This window comes from Lepidochelys kempii, chromosome 7 (genome assembly GCF_965140265.1).
Source record: "Lepidochelys kempii isolate rLepKem1 chromosome 7, rLepKem1.hap2, whole genome shotgun sequence".
Lineage (NCBI taxonomy): Eukaryota > Metazoa > Chordata > Testudines > Cheloniidae > Lepidochelys > Lepidochelys kempii.
In genome coordinates this window covers 43526646-43548964 of record NC_133262.1, presented here as the reverse complement: position 1 = coordinate 43548964, position 22319 = coordinate 43526646, and the positions used below count along the sequence as shown (strand labels likewise).

General features: G+C 47.5%; 1 protein-coding gene across 4 annotated transcripts in view; it reads left to right on the top strand.

The window, feature by feature from the left end:
• The window catches only part of STAB1 (stabilin 1), a 100555-nt gene that overhangs the window by 71645 nt on the left and 6591 nt on the right, over nt 1-22319 (top strand). For 3 of the 4 annotated variants that reach the window (XM_073352441.1, XM_073352442.1, XM_073352440.1), the window contains 18 exons: nt 802-921; nt 2091-2138; nt 2275-2358; nt 3688-3834; nt 4338-4475; nt 5540-5599; nt 5711-5887; nt 7996-8082; nt 10144-10290; nt 10506-10571; nt 12812-13040; nt 13747-13896; nt 15267-15371; nt 17416-17523; nt 18583-18776; nt 19832-19976; nt 20836-20969; nt 21884-22049. In XM_073352441.1, the coding sequence (XP_073208542.1) occupies nt 802-921; nt 2091-2138; nt 2275-2358; nt 3688-3834; nt 4338-4475; nt 5540-5599; nt 5711-5887; nt 7996-8082; nt 10144-10290; nt 10506-10571; nt 12812-13040; nt 13747-13896; nt 15267-15371; nt 17416-17523; nt 18583-18776; nt 19832-19976; nt 20836-20969; nt 21884-22049 (2305 nt within the window). Of the gene's footprint in view, nt 1-801; nt 922-2090; nt 2139-2274; nt 2359-3687; nt 3835-4337; nt 4476-5539; nt 5600-5710; nt 5888-7995; nt 8083-10143; nt 10291-10505; nt 10572-12811; nt 13041-13746; nt 13897-15266; nt 15372-15562; nt 15734-17415; nt 17524-18582; nt 18777-19831; nt 19977-20835; nt 20970-21883; nt 22050-22319 lie in introns of those variants that run through there. The other variant, XM_073352443.1, reaches the window with a different exon arrangement.

Genomic DNA, 22319 nt, shown 5'->3' with positions numbered 1-22319 from the left:
CCAGTGCAGATGACTCATTAACCCAGCCACATATAAGGAAAGTCAGAGAGGCACTGGGGAGACATGATCTAGTGTGTGGGCTGAGCAGTCCTGAGAGGGGAATCCTAGGAGCTGCCAAACATCAGGAGAAACTTTCATTTGAACTTATTTTTAATTTCTTTTTTAATAAAACCAAACCCAAGGGAGGGGAGAGTTTAGGGCTCCACATAACATATGGACTGAGCTTTTAGAGCAGGCTGGGAAAGAAGCCTAGTCTCACACAACCCCACAGTTAAGTGTATGGTACTCCATATTACCTCCCCCACCTTGTCTCTCTGGTACTCCATATATCTACTTCAGAAAGCAGAAGAGCTGAACTGAGCGGAACTGCGGTTTCATGCAGTCTAGGCCTTCCAAGTCTAGTTCTTAGATGGCTAAGCTGCCCCATGTAGAAATCTTAAAACAAATACCTGCTATGCTATTTCATTACTTTACTTCAGCTGAAACAGCCACTGTAAACCATTATTTTTCTTCTTCACTAAATTCTTCAGAGCTGTCTTATTTGAATGGCTTTTCCTCTGTTTGGTCTGGTGTAGTTATCTGTCTCAGAGCAGTGTTTGCCAGCAGGGTGGAAGAAAACTTGAGGAAAAAAGACTAATAAAATATTGAGTTTCAACAGGAGTGCATGGCACTAGGGGGCAAAACCCAATGTCTTAAGTCAGGAACAGGCATGAAGAGTGGGTGTCCAACTGCTAACTGGTAAATAAACCTTCAGACCGCTAGCTGTGTGACTAATTGGGATGATCTTATTTTTCCTGCCAGAATAATGGAGGCTGTAGTAGATTTGGTTTCTGCAAGTACACTGGACCTGGGACTCGAAACTGCTCCTGTGGTTGGGGCCATGTTGGAGATGGGTTCACTTGCAGAGGCAATGTGTATCAGGTAAGTAAAGTGCATTCAGCTAGGATTGTGTTTGAACGGGCACTAGTCTGGGTGAACTACTTCCTTTTCTGAAGCAGCACACCAGGAAATAAGCAGGATACTGAACTCTTGTGACCTGGAAATATTTGGAAATTCAGCTGAGGGAAATGTATGAAAGACCCAGAAGGTTAGAAGTACATTTAATCCTGGCCAGGCATCCCTGCTAACCAGGAGAAAGCTGAAACAAGAGGAACCGTTCCCAGGAAGATAGCAGTAAAATGCAGCTGCACTCTGAAAAGTGTCCCTGTGAAAGTGGCTCTTGGGGTTCCATGGGTGGGTGTGACTTCCAGCACCAGTGTGTTCAGGGGACAAATAAAGAGTGTTTTTCAGGAGTCACATCTGGTTCTTCGGGCTGGTGGAACTGGGAGAGCATAACTAGTTTGAAAGGCAGGGGCTCAAGGCAGTCAAGGAGCATGTCACCAGACTGGTTGTCAGGGAGGCCTGGGTTCTGTTCCCAGCTCTGTCCCGACTCATTGTGTGACTTTGGGCAAGTCACTGAACCTTTCCGTTTCAACAGTGGTGCCTATAGTAGATCTACGGGGGAAGAGCTCTTTACACGTTTGCCATGTTAACTCCTAGTATTAATTACAGTTGTTATGACAAGGGACTATGTGCCCTGCTCAAGTCTTGTGTGTCTCTTGCTGGCTGTAGCTGGAGATATCCATGCTGTTGGCACAAACAGGCTAACACAGTGTGGATGTGTGTGGCTGCTCAATGGGCAATTCTGGAAGAAAAGACGTGGCCCAAATGCTAGGCCAGGTAAAACCCCTGAGTTAACTCCTATGAAGGGGGTGTCTACATTAGGCTTTTCCCCTAAAATTTCCCACCCCTGCTACTATGGATAGGTGGTAGCAGTGGGTAAGGTCCCAGTGCAGGTTGTCTACCAGCATTTTAACCCCTGTGTTGTCTAACGCTTCTCAAAACCCTGGCTGTAGCAAGCGTGGGAAATACTAGGAAAACAAGCTTAGTGTAGTCAAAGGACCTGAGTGTCTATGAGGTAGGGAGAGCACCCTGGAGGTCAGTGGCAAGGTCAGTTTAGTGAGCTGATGGGAAGGGTTTTCTTTGCATCAAACCCCAAGAGGTTTAAATAGAGACTCACCGTTAACATTCGCTGTTCTGATTTATTTTAGGAGCTCCTGAGAAGCGAAGCAGCATCCGAGTTCTTTAAGCAGTTACTGGTTGGTGGCAAGCAGTAATTATTGTCTAAAAGTATAAAATTGCCAGATGTTTTCTTGAAAAGCTCCGACTAATGAGAATTGTGTTTGGTTTCTGTTTTGCTTTGTTTTTGTTCCTGGTGCTCTCTGTGTGCTTTAGGCCTTCAAAATCAAGGAGTTAAGTGGGGAGGGGCCTTTCACCGTCTTTGTTCCACATGCAGATTCAATACAAAACAGTACAACGGTAAGCAGCTCCTGCTTTCGGACCCTTTTCTGACTCCCTAGCTTTGTCAGTTATTCGGTGTGGTCAGGCTGTGATGATTTCCTCTCAGACAAAGTTCTGTTTCCTTAGATTAATTTAATTGACTCGAGGTCAAAAGCACCCCAAGTTTTTAACTGTATTCAAATCCTGAGGTGCTCATTGAGTTCTTCCTCAGTCTCTGCTCCTGTTCAAGCCAATAGCATACTTGTAATGTGGCCTCTGGTATAACAGAACCCTCCACTAGGAGGTGCACTAACCATCTTGCCAGCCAGGCTGGATTCTCTCCTGTTCTGGCATCACAATACCATTAGCTTTAGAACTACACATGACCCCAATTCTGGCGTAGAGGAATCCACCCCTTACTTCATTTTTGTGTTTCAGAATATAAGCTTTCATTGGAAAATTAATTAATTGTCTAACTTTTGTGGTTACCAAGAAAACCTTTAAAAACATGAGCTGTGTATAAACAGAGACACTGATGTCTACTTGAATCTGCAGACAGCATGGAGTGATAGCTCTGAGGGGGGTGAATTGCATCCCCTTTTGTGTCCGAGGGAGTGTTAATTCTGAAACGTAACAAGGACAATCAAAATCTCCTGCTTCACCACAACCCCTGACAACTGGTACTGTGCAGTTCTGCACTGTTAATACAAATATCTCCAGACCTGCAAAAATTTTGGGGCAAAGGAAAATACATGGAATTTAATATCCCATGGTATTGTTTGTTTTCATACTTCTTTCAATAAACCTCTCTGTTGGTTGTTTTGGTTGGGTTGGTTTTGGTTTTGTTTCTGTTTAATTTGCATTCTGCTGTACTGCAGTGGTATGGACATGGGGCCCTGTCCACAAGCCTCAAAGCTCAGAAACAAATGGTCTCAAAGGTCAGGGTTGTTCATACATGGGGGGTTGTTTTAGTCCATTACAGGGAAAGGGACCTGTGCAAAACCCAGATCTGGATCTCCCCAAAGTAAGCCTGGGGTTTTGGCCTTCAGAATGTGGCCAACCTGGATGCTGACAGTTTGAGGCCAAGGTTACTTTTTCTCCTTGAGCCAGTGACTTGAACTTTGCTCTTACTCCCATCATCTGAAGTGACTTGGAGCCTCTTTGGAATAGAACTCCATAATTCAGCTACCTGTGATCCATTTTACGTGTATTGGATTGGGACTTGGCTTTCAGCAAGGAATGATGGTTAAGGGTTGGTAGAGCAAAAAACTCATAATATTCCCTGTCATTTTAGTCATTGGCTAAATTAATCATTTCCAGAAATGTCCTGACATGGTAGTCTATCGTATACCAATTTCCTTCCTTTAGTTCAGTGAATGGAAGAACAAAAGCCTCATCAAAGATTTGCTTCGCTATCACATAGTGAGTTGTCGGAAACTGCTGGCCAGCGAACTGGAGACGCACAAGTCCATCACTGCTTTGTCAGGACACAAAATAAGGATTGTGGTGAAAGAGGTAGTTGTCAGTCATGATTAGGGCACCGTGTCTGTCACAGATTCCATGACTTTCCATGACCTCCGTGACTTCTACAGGGGCCAATGTGGCTGACTCTGGAACCAGCTGCTCAGGTAGGCCCTGGGACGGTCACATCAGCCGCTGCTGGAGCAGCTTCGGGGATAGCCACACCAGCCACTGCTCTGGTGGCCCCCAGCAGCCGTCCAGGAGCAGCCGAGGTCCATGGCTCCGGGCAGCGGTGGCCCCTAAGTTCTCCCGCCAATCCCCACCCCAAGATTTAACCACAGGTATTTTTAATATAAGTCATGGACAGGTCACAGGCTGTGAATATTTGTTTATTGCCCATGACCTGTCCATGACTTTTACTAAAAATACCTGTGAGCTAGCACCTTTCATCTAGAAGGATCCCAAAGCGTTCTGCAGGTGAGCTATAGCGTGGTCTAAAGTGGGAGGTCACATATTACTGGAAATCTGCATTCACTGTATTGTCCCTTCTTCTGCAGAATAGTGTGCATCTAAATGAGGAGGCAATGATCATCACCAGTGACATTGTTGGCAAGAATGGGGTGATCCATATCATTGACAAGATTTTAATCCCTGCTGATTTGCAGAGTCTGAACATTTCTTCCCACCTAGCACAGGTATGTCTGAAACAATACCATTTTAATGAGTGATCATCACCCTGAGAGTTTTCCCCAACCCCAGAATGAATGCTAGTGTAGTGAATGAGTAACACTTCTTTATATTTCTTAGGCACAGGTTACTGTACTCTAGGAATTCCATTTATCTGTAGTACATGGGGTGGTTTAAGTATAAAGAGGTTAAATTGTGGAGCTAGCTGTGCTTATGGTGCAAGTGGACGTGTGTAGTGGGTGGTGAGGAAGCTAGGGTCTATCCATGCAGGCCTGTGATAGGACAAACCTGACAGGTAAAGGTGTGCCCAGATTGCCCTTTGCATCACTGGATAAAGATCACACTGTATGACTCAAAGCAGGTTAACTAAAGCCTCTCTTGCATACTTGGGACGGTCTTCACTGGGCTTTACATTGCAGGTTTTAAACATCCAGCTCTGTATGTCAGACAGGAGCAGTCAAAAAGTCATGTTGCCATTGGTTGGCAGAGCAGCCCCTTTGTTACCAAATTCTAACACACATGGTGCCAAATTCATGCCTGGTGTAATGCCACTGAAGTTAATGGAGTTACACCAGGGATGATTCAGTCAGCTTTGCCCATCTGCTAACTCAGGGATCTGCATTTAGTGTTTGCTATCGTGCTGGGGGCACACTCTTTATGTATCACTCTAGTAACCCATGGCGTTCTGGGCCATATTATGTTCAGACATGGCACCCTGTGTCTTGTAATGCCCAGACAATTACTTTTGAAATGCAGACATTCTCTTGGGAAGTAGGAGAGACTCTCATCTAGAATTATGGGAGTTAATATTGACCTGTCCCAGTGTCCGCTCAAATGCGTAGAATGAGTTACTCAGACCCACTGCTATTTACCTATATTAAATCACTACTCCAGAGCAGAAATTGACCGCCACCTTGTTTAATCAGCCTGTCATAGCAGTCCTCAGAGTCAGCAAATGCAAAGTCTTGGCTCTAAGAATTGAGTGAATTTTCTCATTTATCAGGAACTCTGGTAAGAGAAACAAGCTCTCACATTTTGTAATGGTTTTATTTAATTTTTATTATTTTTCTAGCAAAGCATCACTGAGGTGGCAGAATCATATGGCTACAAAATCTACAGCAAACTACTCCAGGTAAATGGTTTGAACTCTCTAGCAATACTCTCTAGTTCTGGGCTATGTGGGTCCTTCATGCAGGCACAGCATGTATTTGTTGTTTCCATCTGGTCTTGTGTCTCTGTACAGGAAGCAGAACTGCTATCTCTGGTTAACAACTCTGCTCACAGACCCTTCACCATGCTGTGGCCTACTGATGCTGTGTTTAACACCCTGCCTGAGAAGATGCAAACGTGGTTGTATAGTAAAGACCACAGGGACAAGCTGGCAGCCTATCTCAAAATGCACATGATTAGGGACACGAAGGTAAAAGGCTCAAGCCACCTAAATTTATTTTTATATCAGCCAAGTACTCAGGGGTGAAAGTAAAATTTCTCTTACCGGTACAGGGGCGGGGGGCAGCTTTGCCCCCTGGAATAGGCAGGGCCTCAGGTGGGAGGGGCGGGGCTGGGGTAGTCAGCATCCCCCGCCAGCCCACCCGCACTGCCCGGGGCTCAAGCGGTGATTTAAAGGGCCCGGGACTCCAGCTGCTGCGGCAGTAGCAGCCTGGGGCGTGGCAAAAGGGGCAGGGATGTTAAAGCGCTCTTGTCCACTCACGCCCCTTCTCTACCTACGTTACACTGATGACATCTTCATCATCTGGACCCATTGGAAGGAAACCCTGGAAGAATTCCACCACTATTTCAACAGCTTCTACCCCACCATCAACCTCAGCCTGGACCAATCTACACAGCAGGTCCACTTCCTAGACACCACGGTGCAAATAAGTGATGGTCACGTTAACACCACCCTATACCGAAAACCTACCGACCGCTATGCCTACCTTCATGCCTCCAGCTTCCATCCCGGACACACCACACGATCCACTGTCTACAGCCAAGCGCTGAGGTACAACCGCGTTTGTTCCAACCCCTCAGACAGAGACCAACACCTGCAAGATCTTCACCAAGCATTCCTAAAACTACGATACCCACACGAGGAAATAAGGAAGCAGATCAACAGAGCCAGACGTGTACCCAGAAGCCTCCTGCTGCAAGACAAGCCCAAGAAAGAAACCAACAGAACTCCACTGGCCATCACATACAGTCCTCAGCTAAAACCTCTCCAACGCATCATCAGTGATCTACAACCCATCCTGGACAACGATCCCTCACTTTCACAGGCCTTGGGAGGCAGGCCAGTCCTCGCCCACAGACAACCCGCCAACCTGAAGAATATTCTCACCAGCAACTACACACTGCACCATAGTAACTCTAACTCAGGAACCAATCCTGCAACAAACCTCAATACCAACTCTGCCCACATATCTACACCAGCGACACCATCACAGGACCTAACCAGATCAGCCACACCATCACAGGTTCGTTCACCTGCACGTCCACCAATGTGATATACGCCATCATGTGCCAGCAGTGCCCCTCTGCTCTGTACATCGGCCAAACTGGACAGTCCCTACGTAAAAGGATAAATGGACACAAATCAGATATTAGGAATGGCAATATACAAAAACCCTGTAGGAGAACACTTCAACCTCCCTGGACACACAATAGCAGATTTAAAGGTAGCCCTCCTGCAGCAAAAAAACTTCAGGATCAGAGTTCAAAGAGAAACTGCTGAGCTTCAGTTCATTTGCAAATTTGACACCATCAGCTCAGGATTAAACAAAGACTGTGAATGGCTAGCCAGCTACAAAAGCAGTTTCTCCTCCCTTGGTGTTCACACCTCAACTGCTAGAAGAGGGCCTTGATTGAACTAACCTCGTTATCCCTAGCCTGATTCTTGCCTGCATATTTATACCTGCCTCCGGATATTTCCACTCATGCATCTGACGAAGTGGGTATTCACCCATGAAAGTTTATGCTCCAATATGTCTGTTAGTCTATAAGGTGCCACAGGACTCTTTGCCGCTTTTACAGATCCAGACTAACATGGCTCCCCCTCTGATCCTGTATTAGGGTATTCACACACATTTTCATTTAGAAGGTGCCAAATTCAGTTCATCACAATGAGTGACCTCGTTCCTCATTGGCCAGTATTTAGACATCCGCCAGGCATTGAGGAAAATGCCTGTGACTCCTAAAAGCTGTATGGATTCATCCCCCCCCCCCCAAAAAAAAGTTATCCTGTTTTAAAAATGTCATCCAGCCTGGTAGCAGAAACAAATACTGACTCTGGCATCAGAGTCATAAATAGGCATGACACAAATAGGCGAAGTGAGGTTTGCAAACAGCCTGTAGTGTGAAAATTATTCCTCTGAGCTATTTGACCAGATACTTCAGGATAACAAATACAGCTGAAGGAAATGAGGGTTGGTTTGTGAACCACTTAATAACCACTGAAGGGTTCAAATCCAAACTGATGATAATTAAGTAGTTCCAGCAGGGAATCAGTTTGTTACTTCTATCTGTCTTCAGATTGTAGCTGGTAACCTGCCACACATTGCCTCTGTAAGGACCATGCATGGATCCACCATCTCGTTTAGCTGCAGCAAGAACAATGTCGTAAGTAACAGAGTCTTGGTTTTATATTTTTTGTGGAAATGATATATTGAAGCAGTTGAGTTGTGACTGCTCCTACAGAAAGGGTCACCTGCAAGAATTAAACTTGGGTTCTCCTCATCTAAAAAACATGAGTGTCAACTTTCTGAGCTAAAGGATCAGTTCTTCTGACTGGGAGACAGTAACACACTTATAAACCTCTTTACCTGGCTTAGCCACTAGAGGGAGGCAAAGACCCACACAGTTATTCATGTGGGTTGTAATTGAATGGTGAGTAGGTACTAAGTGTACAGTGCATGTGTGCGCGCTCAAGCAACTGCAATGTACTAGGGGTAACAGAAGGGATATTTTTTATTAAGCTGATGTTTCAGAAACCTTGGAGAGTTAATGCTGTTTTATACAGAACAGGTAATGGTGAGCTAAATTTAGACAGAAAAATGTAAATGAAAATAGGAAGTGTTTTAAGAAGAGAGGGCCAAAAAACCACAATTGCTCAATCAAGAAAGAAGACAATTTTGGTTAAAAGCATATCTTGGATTAGTGGGGACGTGAAGGCAGCAGTTAGAAATAAAAATATATATATGACAAATGGAAAAGGGGGGACTTAGATAATAATTAGTATAAAATAGAAGTTGTGAAGTATAGAAAATTGATAAGGGAAGCTAAAGAACTCAATCTGTTTAGTTTATGCACAAGAAGTCATAGAGGTGGCTTGATTACAGTGTATAACTGTCTCCATGGAGAGAAAAATATGAGCACTAAAGAGCTTTTAATCTTGTGGAGAAAGGCATAACAAGAACCAGTGGCTGGATGCTGAAGCCAGACATATTTAAATTAGATATAAGGCACAGTTTTTTAATAGTGAGGATAATTAATCACTGCAACAAACTCACAAGGGGAGTGATGAATTCTGCATTCCCTGATGTCCCCAGATCAAGACTGGATGCTTTCTGGAAGGCATACTTTAGTCAGCGATAAGATATCTAGCCTGTGTGTACACAAGGTCAGATTAGATGATAGAATGGTCTTTTCTGGCCTTAAATTCTATGAATCTATTGAACCTTGGTTTCTGATAAGTAAGTTCTTCCAGCTTTTGTAAAAGTTTCACTGCTGGGTTTCGCCTCTTCTGGGCTTATGGGAAGCATTTATTGACTCATTGTTTCTCAAATGCAAGGGGCATAATAGTTAAACAAGTGGAACTGGGAGCCAAAGGTTCTGGCTCTTAATTAGCTCCAGTCAAAAAAAATGTCAACATTTTCTTTTCAACAAAAAATGTTTTTTTTGTCCAAATGGAAATTTTGCATGAAAATATCCATTTTCATCTATTTTTTCAAGCTTTTATAGAAAAATTGATGTTGGTTGTTTTTCAACATCTGAACCCTCCCAAAATCTATGAATGTTTTCAATTAATATTTTTTGTAGAAAACAAAATACATTTTTTTACTCCCTCTTAATCCTGGCTCTGCTGCTGACTCGCTCTGTGTAGCCCTGATCAGATCTCTTAACCACTCTGTGTCTGCTTCCCATTATTAAAAATGGGTGCAATCTTACTCTCTTACACAGGGCATTTAATTAATTGAGGTAGATCAATTTGATCCTCAGATGGGAGATTCTGTGCAAGAATTTATCCCCTCCCCCCATCCCAAATACTCAGGACAGAGCATGTGCATGGGACGTGGGACTTAATCGTTTAGGATGAATTACATGTATATCTGTGCAAGGTTCTCCAAACTTAAGCCCCAGGGTGGATTTGCACAGGCACTATGGGAATGGGTAGAGTGGCCAGGAAATGTGTCCATCTCTTGTGCACCACAGGCAGGGCCCAAATAGACCAACACAGAGGATCAGCACTTACAGGGATTTAATACCTTGCAAAGGGGCAGCCTGCCCACCTTAGGGAATGAATTGCACCCGGCTTGGTTCCCCACAAAAAGTCCTAAGTGCCTGTGCTTTGTGCGAGCTGGGAGCTGCATTTCACCCTCTCTGCCCTGCTTATAATGAATAAGACCTGGCAGATGCGTTATAGCTGAGCAAATCATTCTCTTTTCCTCCTTTTCCTTGCAGGGGGAGCTCTTAGTGGACAATGGCAATGCCAAGATTGTCCAGAGGCACATGGAGTTTGATGGGGGCATTGCCTATGGCATTGATCAGCTGTTGGAGCCCCCGAACCTGGGGTCCCGCTGTGATGATTTCCTCTCCGTTGAGCTCAGGGTGAGTGCTTAGGCTCTTATAAATAATAAAGTGCCCAACACCCACTCGGATGTGCAGTCTGTGTAGTGCTACAATGTGCTGCAGCCTGTGAAAGCAAATCAGGATTATTGACAGGCTTGGATGTCGGGCAGGGTGAGCTCACCACCCTGTGTTGCAAGCAGGCCTGTAATGGACAGAGAAAGTGAAATGTGTTTGTTTTTCTCCTCCCCGCTCAGGGTTCAGTTGAGAGCTGTGGTGTTTGTGGTTTCGAGCCTTCCTGTCCCGCTGGATCAGTTCAATGGGTAAAGTGTGCAGCTCTATCAACTTACTGAGTCAGTCACTGCTTGTAAATTACTGTCTATGGCTCATTACAGCTCATAAAGCTCATTACAGTGCTTTAACAGCAGTCAAATAACTAACCACCAGGGGTGGAATCTCTGAGCCCCATGTGACTCTGCGCAGGCCCCAGAGGTCTGCCAGTGTAGAGTCATTTACAGGATTGACACCTAAATCAAGCACAGCCATGCTATCTGTTCTTGACTAGTGTCCCTCACTTCTTGTTTACACTGTAGGCTTTGAACCATTCAGGTTCAGTCCCAGCAGCTGCAGAAGTCTAGGTCACGCTGCGCATGATGATAATGCAACCCTGTATTCAGAGCATGGCGCACATGCCATCCTCTGGGATTGGTTGTGTCTTAGTTTTTCAGCTACCCACTCACAGTAACTCAGGCGCCTGAACCAGCGAATGTGGTTGCAACAATGACTCCCGAAGTTTGGGGCAGAGGCCTGCATGGTGCCTTGGTGGAGAAGTGAATGACAACACCATCACACCCTCATGTGGGTAGACGTGTACAAGGCAAAACAAACCCCTCAATACTTCGCTCTTTTCATTCTGGGACCTATTTCTGTTCTAGTGTCACGCAGTTTTACGTGGGTCTCAGTAAAGGGTGGCAGAAAGCTGGACTAGCAGGTGCTGCTGCAGGTCAGGATTAGGTTGGCAGAGCCATGTGATTTCCCGAGTCCAGAATGGCAGGGGTTTGCATCCAGGCTGGAATGAGGTGCACTGGCAGATCTGGGAACAGCTAGCTATGCCTGCCACCTGCCCACTCAGTGCCTGTGGCTGTCTTGTGCTGCATCTCTTGCTTCCATTGACAGGACACTCCTCTCCAATAACTTTCCAGACAGCTCAGTGGTTTGTAGAGGGCGCTGGTTTTTAATTAAGAGCTTAGTTGGGCAAGTTGCAAAGTGGAGGTGGGGGCGGCATTTCCTGTGCAGTGCCCATTAGCAGGAGTGTAGAAGGGAGAATGGACTCCTGGTCAGGGCACTGGGCTGGGATTTAGGAGACCTGGCTTCAATTTCCTTCTCTGCTACAGACTCCCTGTGTTACCCTGAACAAGTCACTTAATCCTTGTGCCTCAGTTCCCCACCTGCGCAATGAGGATCATTCCCTACCTCGCAGTGGTGTCGGGAGGTGCTGAGTTGCTATGGGAGTTGGGGCCTTCTGCTATCATAGCCGTACATTTTCCATCAAGTACCCGAATGGCCATTGGATTTTTTGGCTGTTTCTTGTAGACTCGAGCAATCTTCATGCTACTTTGGTGTCAGCCAGGAGTGCTGGGTCCAAACAGCAAAGGCTCTTTTATTGCCAGGTTAGCAGTTTAAACCTTGGTTTGGAAATTAAAGAGCAATTCATCCTTCCCAGGACCAGAACCTGGGTACTGTTATTTAACCCTAAAACCCAGGGTCCTTGCTGCTCAGGTCACTTTTTGTAAGAATTTTCCCTGGAAGCTTGGCCCATACGCCAAGAGCCAACCCTCACGTAGTGCATTGTCATTTTGGTCATCAATGGGGATTGAACCTGGGACCCCCTGAGTTAAGAGCATGAGGCTATGCAGCTTGAACTAAAGTACTGATGCCCCTGGCTGGCACCTGCTGGAACCTCCTCTTCGCTGTGCATGATGCACAGAGGAAGACAGAGAACATACATTGAACAATGGAGTTACACATGTGCACACTGGTTGGCTGCTGGCTTCCACCTCAGAGCTTGCTGTTCTTTGGTGATGTAGCTGCAGACCTCTGGGATGACAGGGGCTACTTAAGTGTGACATTATTGGTAAGGCGCAGCAACAGGCTCCTGGGTATAGATTTGTACCTATGCTCACACCAGCCTGGCCACTCTGATCCTGGTGAGGCAACAAGTTTTCACTTGACAGCTTGACCATTGATTGTTCCATGCCAAATTCATTTTCTGCGTTGTCATGTACCACCGACTGCCTGATAGTCTGCAAACACGGATTTCTACCGCCACCTGCCCCTGTCTTCTCTGTCCTTCATCCCTTGCCACCATTTGTAAGGTGATTATACTGAAAAAGGAATATCGGTAGCGCCTTCCTCCAGTATGTGAGTTGGTTTTTAGTTGTAACAATTTTACTAATGTCCTTGGAGAAGTTTCTCCCTTTAGTTAAGGGGCGGGGAAGTAGCTAGTTGGGACAAACCCCAGGATATTGACAGTTTTGACCCATTGTTGTCATTTTCCCCACAGGGCAAAAGCCAGACTTGCTTTTATTACGAAAATCCGTTTTCCAGATTCTCTTATTTTTCACACCGCAACTATCTGTTATCAAGACCTCATTGGTATCCGTCAGTGTTTGATAACGGCAGTCGCTGGCATTCTCTTCGGAGGTCCCTGACAAAAGGGTGCAGGAGGGTCTGTTTCTCCGCCAGCTGGGTACCGCAGTGCTGTGCAAACCACTACGGAAGAGACTGTCAGGGTGAGAAATCTGCACCGCTGCGCCCACCCCTGGCACAAAGGAATTCTTTTCTCTTGTCACAATGAGGTGTCCTCTCTTAGCCAGATGGTGGTGCCTACCCATAGATGCTCCTTTGATGGGTCACCATGAAGGCTGGTAGCTGTCACATTTTTGTCATGGTATTTCTCTGTGTGCAATTTTTTCTTTCTAGCCCTTATGTTGCAAAGATAATCTTATGGTGACCGATGCAGTGCTGTCTTCCTGTGTTATCCCAACCAATAGTGCTGCTGCAGCCAGTTCCTTTTCTTTATATAAAGCAAGTTAGGAGAGTCAGGAGACATGCAATAGCGAAATGAGGTTTTTCATCATTTTTGCATGAAAGTCATGGCAAGGGGTTATTCCCATAGACATTTCGCACGCATTAGAGAGTCTGTGGGAACATCCCTTCCGTGCACCTCACCAGGACTTTGTTAGGACCACCTGAGGCAGCCCCTGAGGAATCCATCCCAAGGGTGAGGTGAGGCCCAGTGGATGCTGGGACACCAAAGCTGTGGTGAGTCGGGGGTGTAGACTGGGAACGCTAGCTTTATCCAGTAAACCCACCAAATTCACTCTTTAACAACTAACCAAGTTTTTATGAGTAGTTTTCCCTGCCTCCAGGAAAAGCAGGAACCTTTTCTTGCCTAGTCTCCAGTTTGGGTAACTTATCAAGGCTCTGTGTTTTCAGTCTGCCCAGGAGGGCTGGAGGCTCCCTGCAGTAACCGTGGTACTTGTGATGATAGGATTGATGGGTCAGGACGATGCAACTGCACCGAGGCTTTCATTGGGACGGCTTGTGAACTGTGTGCGCCAGGCAGATACGGGCCAGGCTGCCAAGGTACAGACCTATAAACAGATAACCAGAAATGACCGTGATGTGTGTGCGCATCGTAGTGGTCTGTGCAATACACTGAACAGACTGCAGAGGATGGGATTAGTTCGTTTGACCTGACGGGGTGGTAGACTTGGGGTTAGATCGTCTGTCAGACCTGAGGTTAGAGGAGCAGTTTCTATAGGCAATGACGACTGTTTGGTCTGTAGTGCACTGTGCTCCAAGGGGTAAGGAAAACCCCTCCGAAACTCTGGGCTCATATTGTGCTCTCAATTTTAACATTTTAAGCATAGCTTCTCACTGAAATCAGTGTGAGGGGTTACCCTTACGTGAACGGCACATTGTGGCCGCTGGGACGGTTATGATAGCATAGAACTGTCCTTATTCCAATAACAGAGAGGTCATCAGATTATAGCTACTGTGGAGGGGAAGCTGCACCCTTTCTTAATCCCTCTCTGCAGGACTCTGTCATCAAGCCAGCTGAATAACACTGGCTGCCATTTTTCCTGAGGTGTAAGAGGCTGGGCTGTGATGTGTACATGAGGCAGTTCAAGGCCAGGCCGAGTTGGGTATTTCCCAGTACACTTGCTTCAATCTTATAATTCACTGATGCTGAGGCCTTTAAGGTGTGTAAGACGCTCCCTCTTCCCCACTTGGTGCAGTTAAGCAGCTCCATCCATGTCAGTGAGAGTTAAGCATGTGCTTTGAGGTGTGAATGGGCCTCTAATCAGACAGGCTTCTAATTAGAGCTGCCATGTGTCCTGAATTGGATGGGCTTGCGAGACATTGGATCCCCCTGCAGTCTCTTTTGGGGTCAGTGCTGCCCTGATGTGCTGTGTCAGGCCAAGAGGAAGACAAGACCAGGGTTAAGAAGCATGAAACCTAGACTCCTTCCCTGGGTTTGGCATTCAATGTGCGGGACTCACAAGCATGGGAGAAAGTTTAAAAGGGATTCACTGACCGGGGGATTTTGAGTAAGTGACTCACAAGCCGCCAAGGGGAGGAAAAAGAAAGCTAAGGGCATTTGCCAGAGGGCTACAGAGCAGAGAGGGGAAGGGAGCCCTCCAGGAGAGGTTAAGCAAAGTTTAGTTGGTCCATCACTAGTCAATGCCCTGGACCGAGCACAGACGGGTGTTGGGGAAGAGGCCATGGACATCAGCACAAGTAGCGAGAGTTCCTGGCTGCAGTTTTACAATTGCACACAGACTTGTGGTAATCGCCCGTGAAAAATTCTGCAAGCATAATTCTAAAAGTCCAGGCCTACACAGAGCCCTCATGTAGCCATATGCCAAAATCCATCTTCCAATGCTACCCTTCCCTTCTCAAGTGGATCATCTTACAGGTGTGTTCTTATCTTCCTGTCTGTTGCTTTGCAGAGTGTAAGTGCACAGAGAATGGGATGTGTAATGAAGGCTTGAATGGGGATGGGATCTGTTTCTGCACTGAGGAATGGACAGGAGAGCGCTGCGAAACCAAACTAGGTAACTTACACTTGACTCTACAGGTGAAACTCCCAAGTATCGTTCCTTCCCTTGGGCAGGTGGTTCTGTGAATGGGCACCTGTAGCATCAGTCACATGTTGTCTTTTATTTCATGGTTATCAAATTTATCTCTGTCCTGTTAGGTTTGCTCTGGATGCATGAGTCCATCTGTTGCTATCTTATTTTTACAGCATCCAGACACGTTGCTGCAAAGCAGCTCTGCTCTGATGGCTCAGCTGGGGTGAGGTTTTGTGGCTGGGTTGGCGTACAAGCACTATTTTTTGTAGCTCATGCTGTGGAAGTGAGTTTGTAGGAGAAATCTGAATGAGGCGAGCGTGGAGTCCGGACGCAGTACCTGAGAGGTGGGATCCCCAGCTTGGGTAGATGTACCTGTGCTAGTGTAATGCCTATAAACCCCAGTTGTCAGCAGGCAGGACAGAACATGGGATCTCTGAAGCTTCATGAATGAGTCTCTACTGCATGAGCCAAAAGCCACATGGCTGTTAGCCAAGCTTGTGGAGGACTCATCAATCTCTAAAGTCAAGGTGCCACTAGAGGGAGACAGAGCACCACACCATGCCGGCATGGGTTACACTAGCTTGACTTGAGCTAGTGCCTGAAGATAGCCAGTGGCCTTTGCTGCAAGTGGCAGCTCGGGCTGACTGTCCATGCCCAATCCCGCCCGACCTCCTGGGAACACACTAGGGCTGCTAGCCCAAGCCACTGCCTGTGCCAACATGGCCACACTGCTACTTTAGGTGCTAGTTCAATCCAAGCTAGTGTGTGAATGTCTGTTTGAGCTGGGAGCCCAGCTGCAGTGCAGACATACCCAGAGATTCTGGACAGCACTGCAGGCGTGTGGGAAGGCAGCTGCAATTGCTCACATGTTTCTCTGTTTGGACCCCCACATTTGAGTTTAAAAATTTGGCCCAGCACGCCTAGCTAAGGCCCATGGACATGCTGACAGTAGACGATAGCAGCAGCCAGAATTGGACATAATAAGAGGAACCGTGTGGAGAGAGGGGCAGGGAATTCATAGTGTAGATCTGGGGGTATTAAGGAGCAGACCCAGGTGCACCAGAACATGTGGCAACCTGAGCCAAACAATCCCTGCCATACACTGCTACAGTGAGAACACCATTGAGCTGAACACTGGAACAACCCTTCCCTTTGGAACATCTTTGCTTCTTATAATGTTCCCATGAAGAGCTCTGAAATGGGGCAGGAAGTCCCCAAAGTGTGATTGTTCAGTGCTGGGTGGGAATTGAAGGCCTGATCCTGCTGGGTGCTGAGCACCATCAAGTCACAATAAAGACCATGGGAGTTGTCTGGGCTCTGCACCTCTCAAAATCAGGCCCTGAATTATTATACTGCATAGGGCCCTAACTCTGCAGAGACTTAAGGCAGACTTGATCCTGCCAATCTGCTTCAGAGAAGAGGATTTTTTTTCTTGTATCTTGGGAACCCATTGATCTAAAGAACCCAAATGTGCCCCCTGAGACGTGATCATGTTCAAGATGATCTGAGCAGACAAGTGGTTTCAAAAATACTTTGAAAAAGTTGGCTTTTTAAAACAGAACGCTGGTCTCCACTGGAGACCTGGCTGGCCCATAACGACACCTGAGGGTTTGGGCAACTAGGGTTGGAACAAAGATACAGGAAGTTAGGATGTGAATGATCCGGAGAGTTCTCATTTTTATTTAAATTGAGCAAGAGGGAGGGTTTAGGCAGCCTGTGGGGTGAAGGGCACTGATGGGGAGCCAGGGGACGGAAATGGGGTCAAGCAGGAGGAGTGAGGTGGACTGGAAAGAGGGATGTTGCTCCAGGCCAGGGGATCAGCAGGCCAAAGGGTATGAAGGTTACAGTGGGAGGAACGAGGCATGGAGACCAGCCCCAGCTTGAGGTAGGGAGTGGCGGGAGATGCAGGAGCAGAGCTGCACTGAGCCTGGAGTGGGAGGGTGGAGCATAGATTGCAGTAGGACTTGGAGATGCATCTGCATGCAGAGTGCAACCTACTGATTTGAATGGCTTGTTCTGTGACTAGCTGCAACGCCGGTGTGCTCCCCAGCTTGCCACCCCAATGCCTCCTGCCGAGCCGATAATATCTGTGAATGCAACTTGCATTATGAAGGAGATGGAAGAACTTGCACAGGTACAGTTGGAGCATATGGCCTGGGCCTGAGCTGGGCAATCTCTAGTGTTCTGACAAATGTGGAGGTGTGGCTAGTTTGGAGAATGAAGACAAATTAAGGTGGTATCAGACAAAGGAAAGATGGGGGAAATAACACTTACTCCTCTAATCATCCAGACCAGGGATCTCAAACTCAAATCACCACAAAGGCCACATGAGGACTAGTATATTGGCCTGAGGGCCGCATCACTGACACCCCTGCTGCCCCCAGCCCTGCCCCCACTCCACCCCTTCCATGAGGCCCTGCCCCGACTCTTCCAACCCCTTCCCCACCCCCATTCCAACCCCTTCCCCAAAGTCCCTGCCCCGCTTCACCCTTTCCCTGCCCCTATTCTAACCCCTTCCCCAAATCCCTGCCCCAGCCCTGCTTCTTCTCCACCTCCCCCCCCCCCTCCTGAAAAGTCCTAAGCACTGCCAAACAGCTGTTTGGTGGCAGGAAGTGCTGGGAGGTAGGTGGAGGAGCGGGGACGCAGCACGCTCGGGGGTGGAGGAGGGGCGGCCGGGGGAGTTATGGCAGGCCGCAGGAAACGCAGCCCACAGGCCGCATGTTTGAGTCCCCTGATCCAAACCTTTGTGGAATGATGCAGGTGCTTTGTATTTAAATGGCACAGTGCAGGACATTATCAACCAATCAGTATTTAGGCTTGAGATTTTCAAATCTGCCTAAGGGATTTGGATGCCTAATTCCATCTCAGCCTTAATATATACGATCTGTTTCTATTTTAATCTACAGGGAATGCCATTAATAAATACCAGTCCCTGTATCCATTATTGTGCAATATTCCTATTCTGTCAGGCTCATTGCAGTATACAGCTACTCTCTAATTACACCCACTGCCATTAGTTTGCTAATATTTAATTGTGGTATGAAAAGACCAAAAAGGTATTTGTGAAAGAAGATTGATCCAGGCAGGACTCTCCCGAAGTCACACTGGGGACTGTCCCGCTAACAAGGGCTGGAGGATCAGGCCCTTGTAAAGCCTGCTGAGTTAAAAGGCTGAACTGTCTTTCTTGCCTTAGTGATTGACCAGTGCCGGGATGACAATGGAGGGTGCAGCGAGCATGCCAACTGCACTCAGGTGGGTGTTCAGCTCTCCTGTACATGCCTACCGGATTACCAGGGAGATGGCTACGTCTGCAGCCCCATAGACAGGTGTGCGGATGGCAGGAATGGAGACTGCAGCGAGCACGCCTTGTGCATCAGCACTGGGCCAGTAAGTATGTCGTGAACACCAAAGGCATTTGGCTGCCCTGCCCATGTTGTGGGAACAGCATTGAGATGGACGAGGAACACTGACCCCAACACACAGGTGCAACGGCAGCAGCTAGTCTACATGGCAAGAGCCATGAGCAATAGCTTTCTAGTCAATGCCTCCCCAGTCATTCAACCCGCCCGATTCCCCAGGGCTCTCTTGTCACCGTGTGCCATACTCCGAAGGCTGGGGAAGCCTGCCTTGCTGCTAGCTTTCAGGGGTTAGCGTTCCTCCCCATACAGCATGGCGTGTTCTCTGCCTAAAGTGAACCCGGTCCCCTAGAGTGTGGGGGGGAACAAAGAATGGTGTGGGAGGGACTGCCTGTGGGACGGGGAAAAAGCTGCCTCCCCCCCGCAGTGGCACCAGGTCTCTTGCAGAGGGGCTGGTGACTGTTCTGCTGCAGTGGGAGGCAGGACTGGGAGAGCCCATGAAGGCGGGAGTGGGGGGGGGTGTCACAGCTGTGCTGTGGAGCCCTGCTCCGTACAGGGCAGTGTGCAGAGAGGATTTGGAAGAAGGCCAGCGGCCGTGCTACACAATTCTGCTTGCTGCCTCCCTCCCCTAACAAGAGGTTGGGTGGCAAGGGCCATGGGAGTGACACCAGTCCTGTGGCGGGAGTGGCAGCCACGGAGCTGCTTTGCAATCCTGGGGGGTGGGAGGGGCATTTTTCCATGTAAGTTTGGCTGGACATAGGATTTGTCCCCCACAGTGACTGAGCCCATCCCCTCTCTGGGGTAGGGCCACCACGTTGGGAGCATATTCCACGGGGTCACCTTGTGACATTGCGATTATGGCCTCTGGTGGCACCGCCAGATCACACCACTTCTCAGGCCCAGGGAGGAGCTCAGCCTGGGTTGCAAGACAGGAGGTTGTCCTGTTATGGTCAAACTTCGCCCAGAAATTTCAGGATGGTCAGCAACCCCATTGCTAGAACCAGCCAGGCCTCAGCAGGAGATCATGGGCTTCCTGAGCGCTGGGACTGGCCTCCCTGCTGCCCCGGGGATTCCTTTGTGTTGCAGAATGCTCGGAAGTGTGAGTGCAAAGTGGGCTATGTTGGCAATGGAATTCAGTGCCTGGAGGAAGCTGTGCCACCCACCAACCGCTGCCTGGAAGAGAACGGCCACTGCCACCCCGAGGCCATTTGCACTGATCTGCACTTTCATGGTACGAGTCCTTGTTGCCACCACTTTCCTCGTCAGAAAACAGGAGTTGGGGAGGCAGAGGCAGTTCTGTCGCCTCTTATTTCAGACCACCCCGCATAGAGGAGATGGGTAGCCCGTTTTCCGGCCCCAGGCTCTATCAGACATAAAGCCTGTTTCCTCCCCTGAGATTTCTACCTCAGACCCAGTGGGGGCTCAAGGGTACCTTAAAATTCTCACTCTCTTGCCTCTGTCACTTGTTAATGTGTGAAATCTCACAAGTTAAACCAGGTCAAGCTGCTTGGAAGAGACTCGAAGAAAAGCCCTCATGCAGCAGGAAGTGGTGGAGTTGGGTCAGTAGGTGGTGCTGTTCCCCTGGAGTCTAGGTTGAGTCAATAACCAGTACGGAGTTAGGGAGCACTAGTGCAGAATGGCTTCCATCTTCCCCCCCAGAAGTGGCTGTATTTTAATGATAAATAACCCTGCTGGTATGTGTGTATATCCTTTAAAATGTCAAAAGTAGATTAGGTTTGCAAGGTCAGATTCAGTGGTGTACACTGGCTGCTTGGCATTGCCAGTGTGGTGTCCAGCAGCTGCTGAATCTGGCCCTTGCTCTCTAGGTGTGAGAGTGAGAAACACACACACACATTTGTGTAGATAAGTATTTAGGGTCTAGGTGAAAGGCACTTTATAAATATATATTATGTTGGATCTTCAGATGCAGCCACCTTGCTGATTTGCAGGAATAATCGAATGCCCCTAAAATTGTGCCCGAGATTATTTTCGGCTGTAAGATCAGAGGGCTCTCTCCCAGTCAGGCCCTGAACCTGTGTTTCCAGAGAGCTCCCTGAGAAGTGACATGCACTGGCATGGTTGTTTTCCAGACAAAACCGTTGGCGTGTTCCACCTCCAATCGCCAAGAGGGAAGTACAACTTCACCTACGGGGAGGCTGAGGCTGCCTGCCTGGCTGAAGACGCTGCTTTGGCCACTCTCCAACAGCTCTCAGCAGCTCAGCAGGTAAAAGCAGAGTCACAGCTGAGCCAGCTCTCGTACCTCAATGGGCCTGAAAGCGCCAGGTTGGTGATGGGTGCAGTGATCCACCTCGTTTTGGCTTTTTGGCACCTCTCCTTTGGGTTGGAATCCCAGCTTTAGCAGCAATGTGGGAAGCAACCTAGGGCAAGTGCTCTTTTATACAGGGTTCTGAGTGTGTCCATTACAGCAGCCGGGTACACCAGTCACATGGCCATTAGCTATTTCAATAGATATTATCCCTTCAAAGTGCCAGGTGCCTTGCACTTCTTTTTCTGTGATGGGATCGCGCTGAAGCTGTGTATGAGCCACAGTGCCCCAGAGCTTCGATGGGCTGGATAAATGCCAGGCAAATGAACAGTATGCAGTGGTGGTGTAGCCGTATCAGTCCCAGGACATTAGAGAGAGAAAGTGCGGGAGGTAATAACTTTTGGACCAACTTTGGTTGTCTTTCTCTTGCCCAATAAAAAATAATGCTTTATGCCAATGAAGCATCAGGTTTCTGTTTGCCTAAGTAAAATGATGTCCTTCCAGGCTGGGCAGTGGAGAGCAGTGTATGAATTACAAGGGCAGGAGTATCTCCTTTATATAGGGCTTTCAGTAGAGAATACTAAAATGAATCAGTGCTGTTATAAGAAAAGGAGTACTTGCGGCACCTTAGAGACTAACCAATTTATTTGAGCATAAGCTTTCGTGAGCTCACATCCAATGAAGTGAGCTGTAGCTCACGAAAGCTTATGCTCAAATAAATTGGTTAGTTTCTAAGGTGCCGCAAGTATTCCTTTTCTTTTTGCGAATACAGACTAACACGGCTGTTACTCTGAAACCAGTGCCGTTATAGAAACTGATTCATGGCTCATACAATCCTGTCTCTCACTGGACAACTTCTTTTCCTATTGCAGATGGGTTTCCATCTATGCTTAGTTGGTTGGCTCAATAATGGCACTGCAGGATACCCAACTGTATACCCGACCCCCAGCTGTGGCTCCAACCACATTGGCATTGTGGATTATGGCTCCCGAAAAAACTTGACTGAGAGGTGGGATGCTTTCTGCTACAGAGCTAAAGGTATGGAGAGACTCAGTATTGGCTCTGTTGCAATCTGCAGCAGGGAATGTGATTACACATGTTTGTATCTCAAAGGTGTGTTATATCAAGAATTTATGCTCCTTTTGATTATGCACACACCACAGTGTCAAGGGGAAAACCTACCCAACACATCTGCAATACGCTGTCACTTGCCGGTTTCCACTACATTGGTTTATGCCCTGAACATTCTTATTTAATAACATAAAGCACCAGAGATCTCAAAGTGCCTTACAAAGGCAAGTAAGTGTT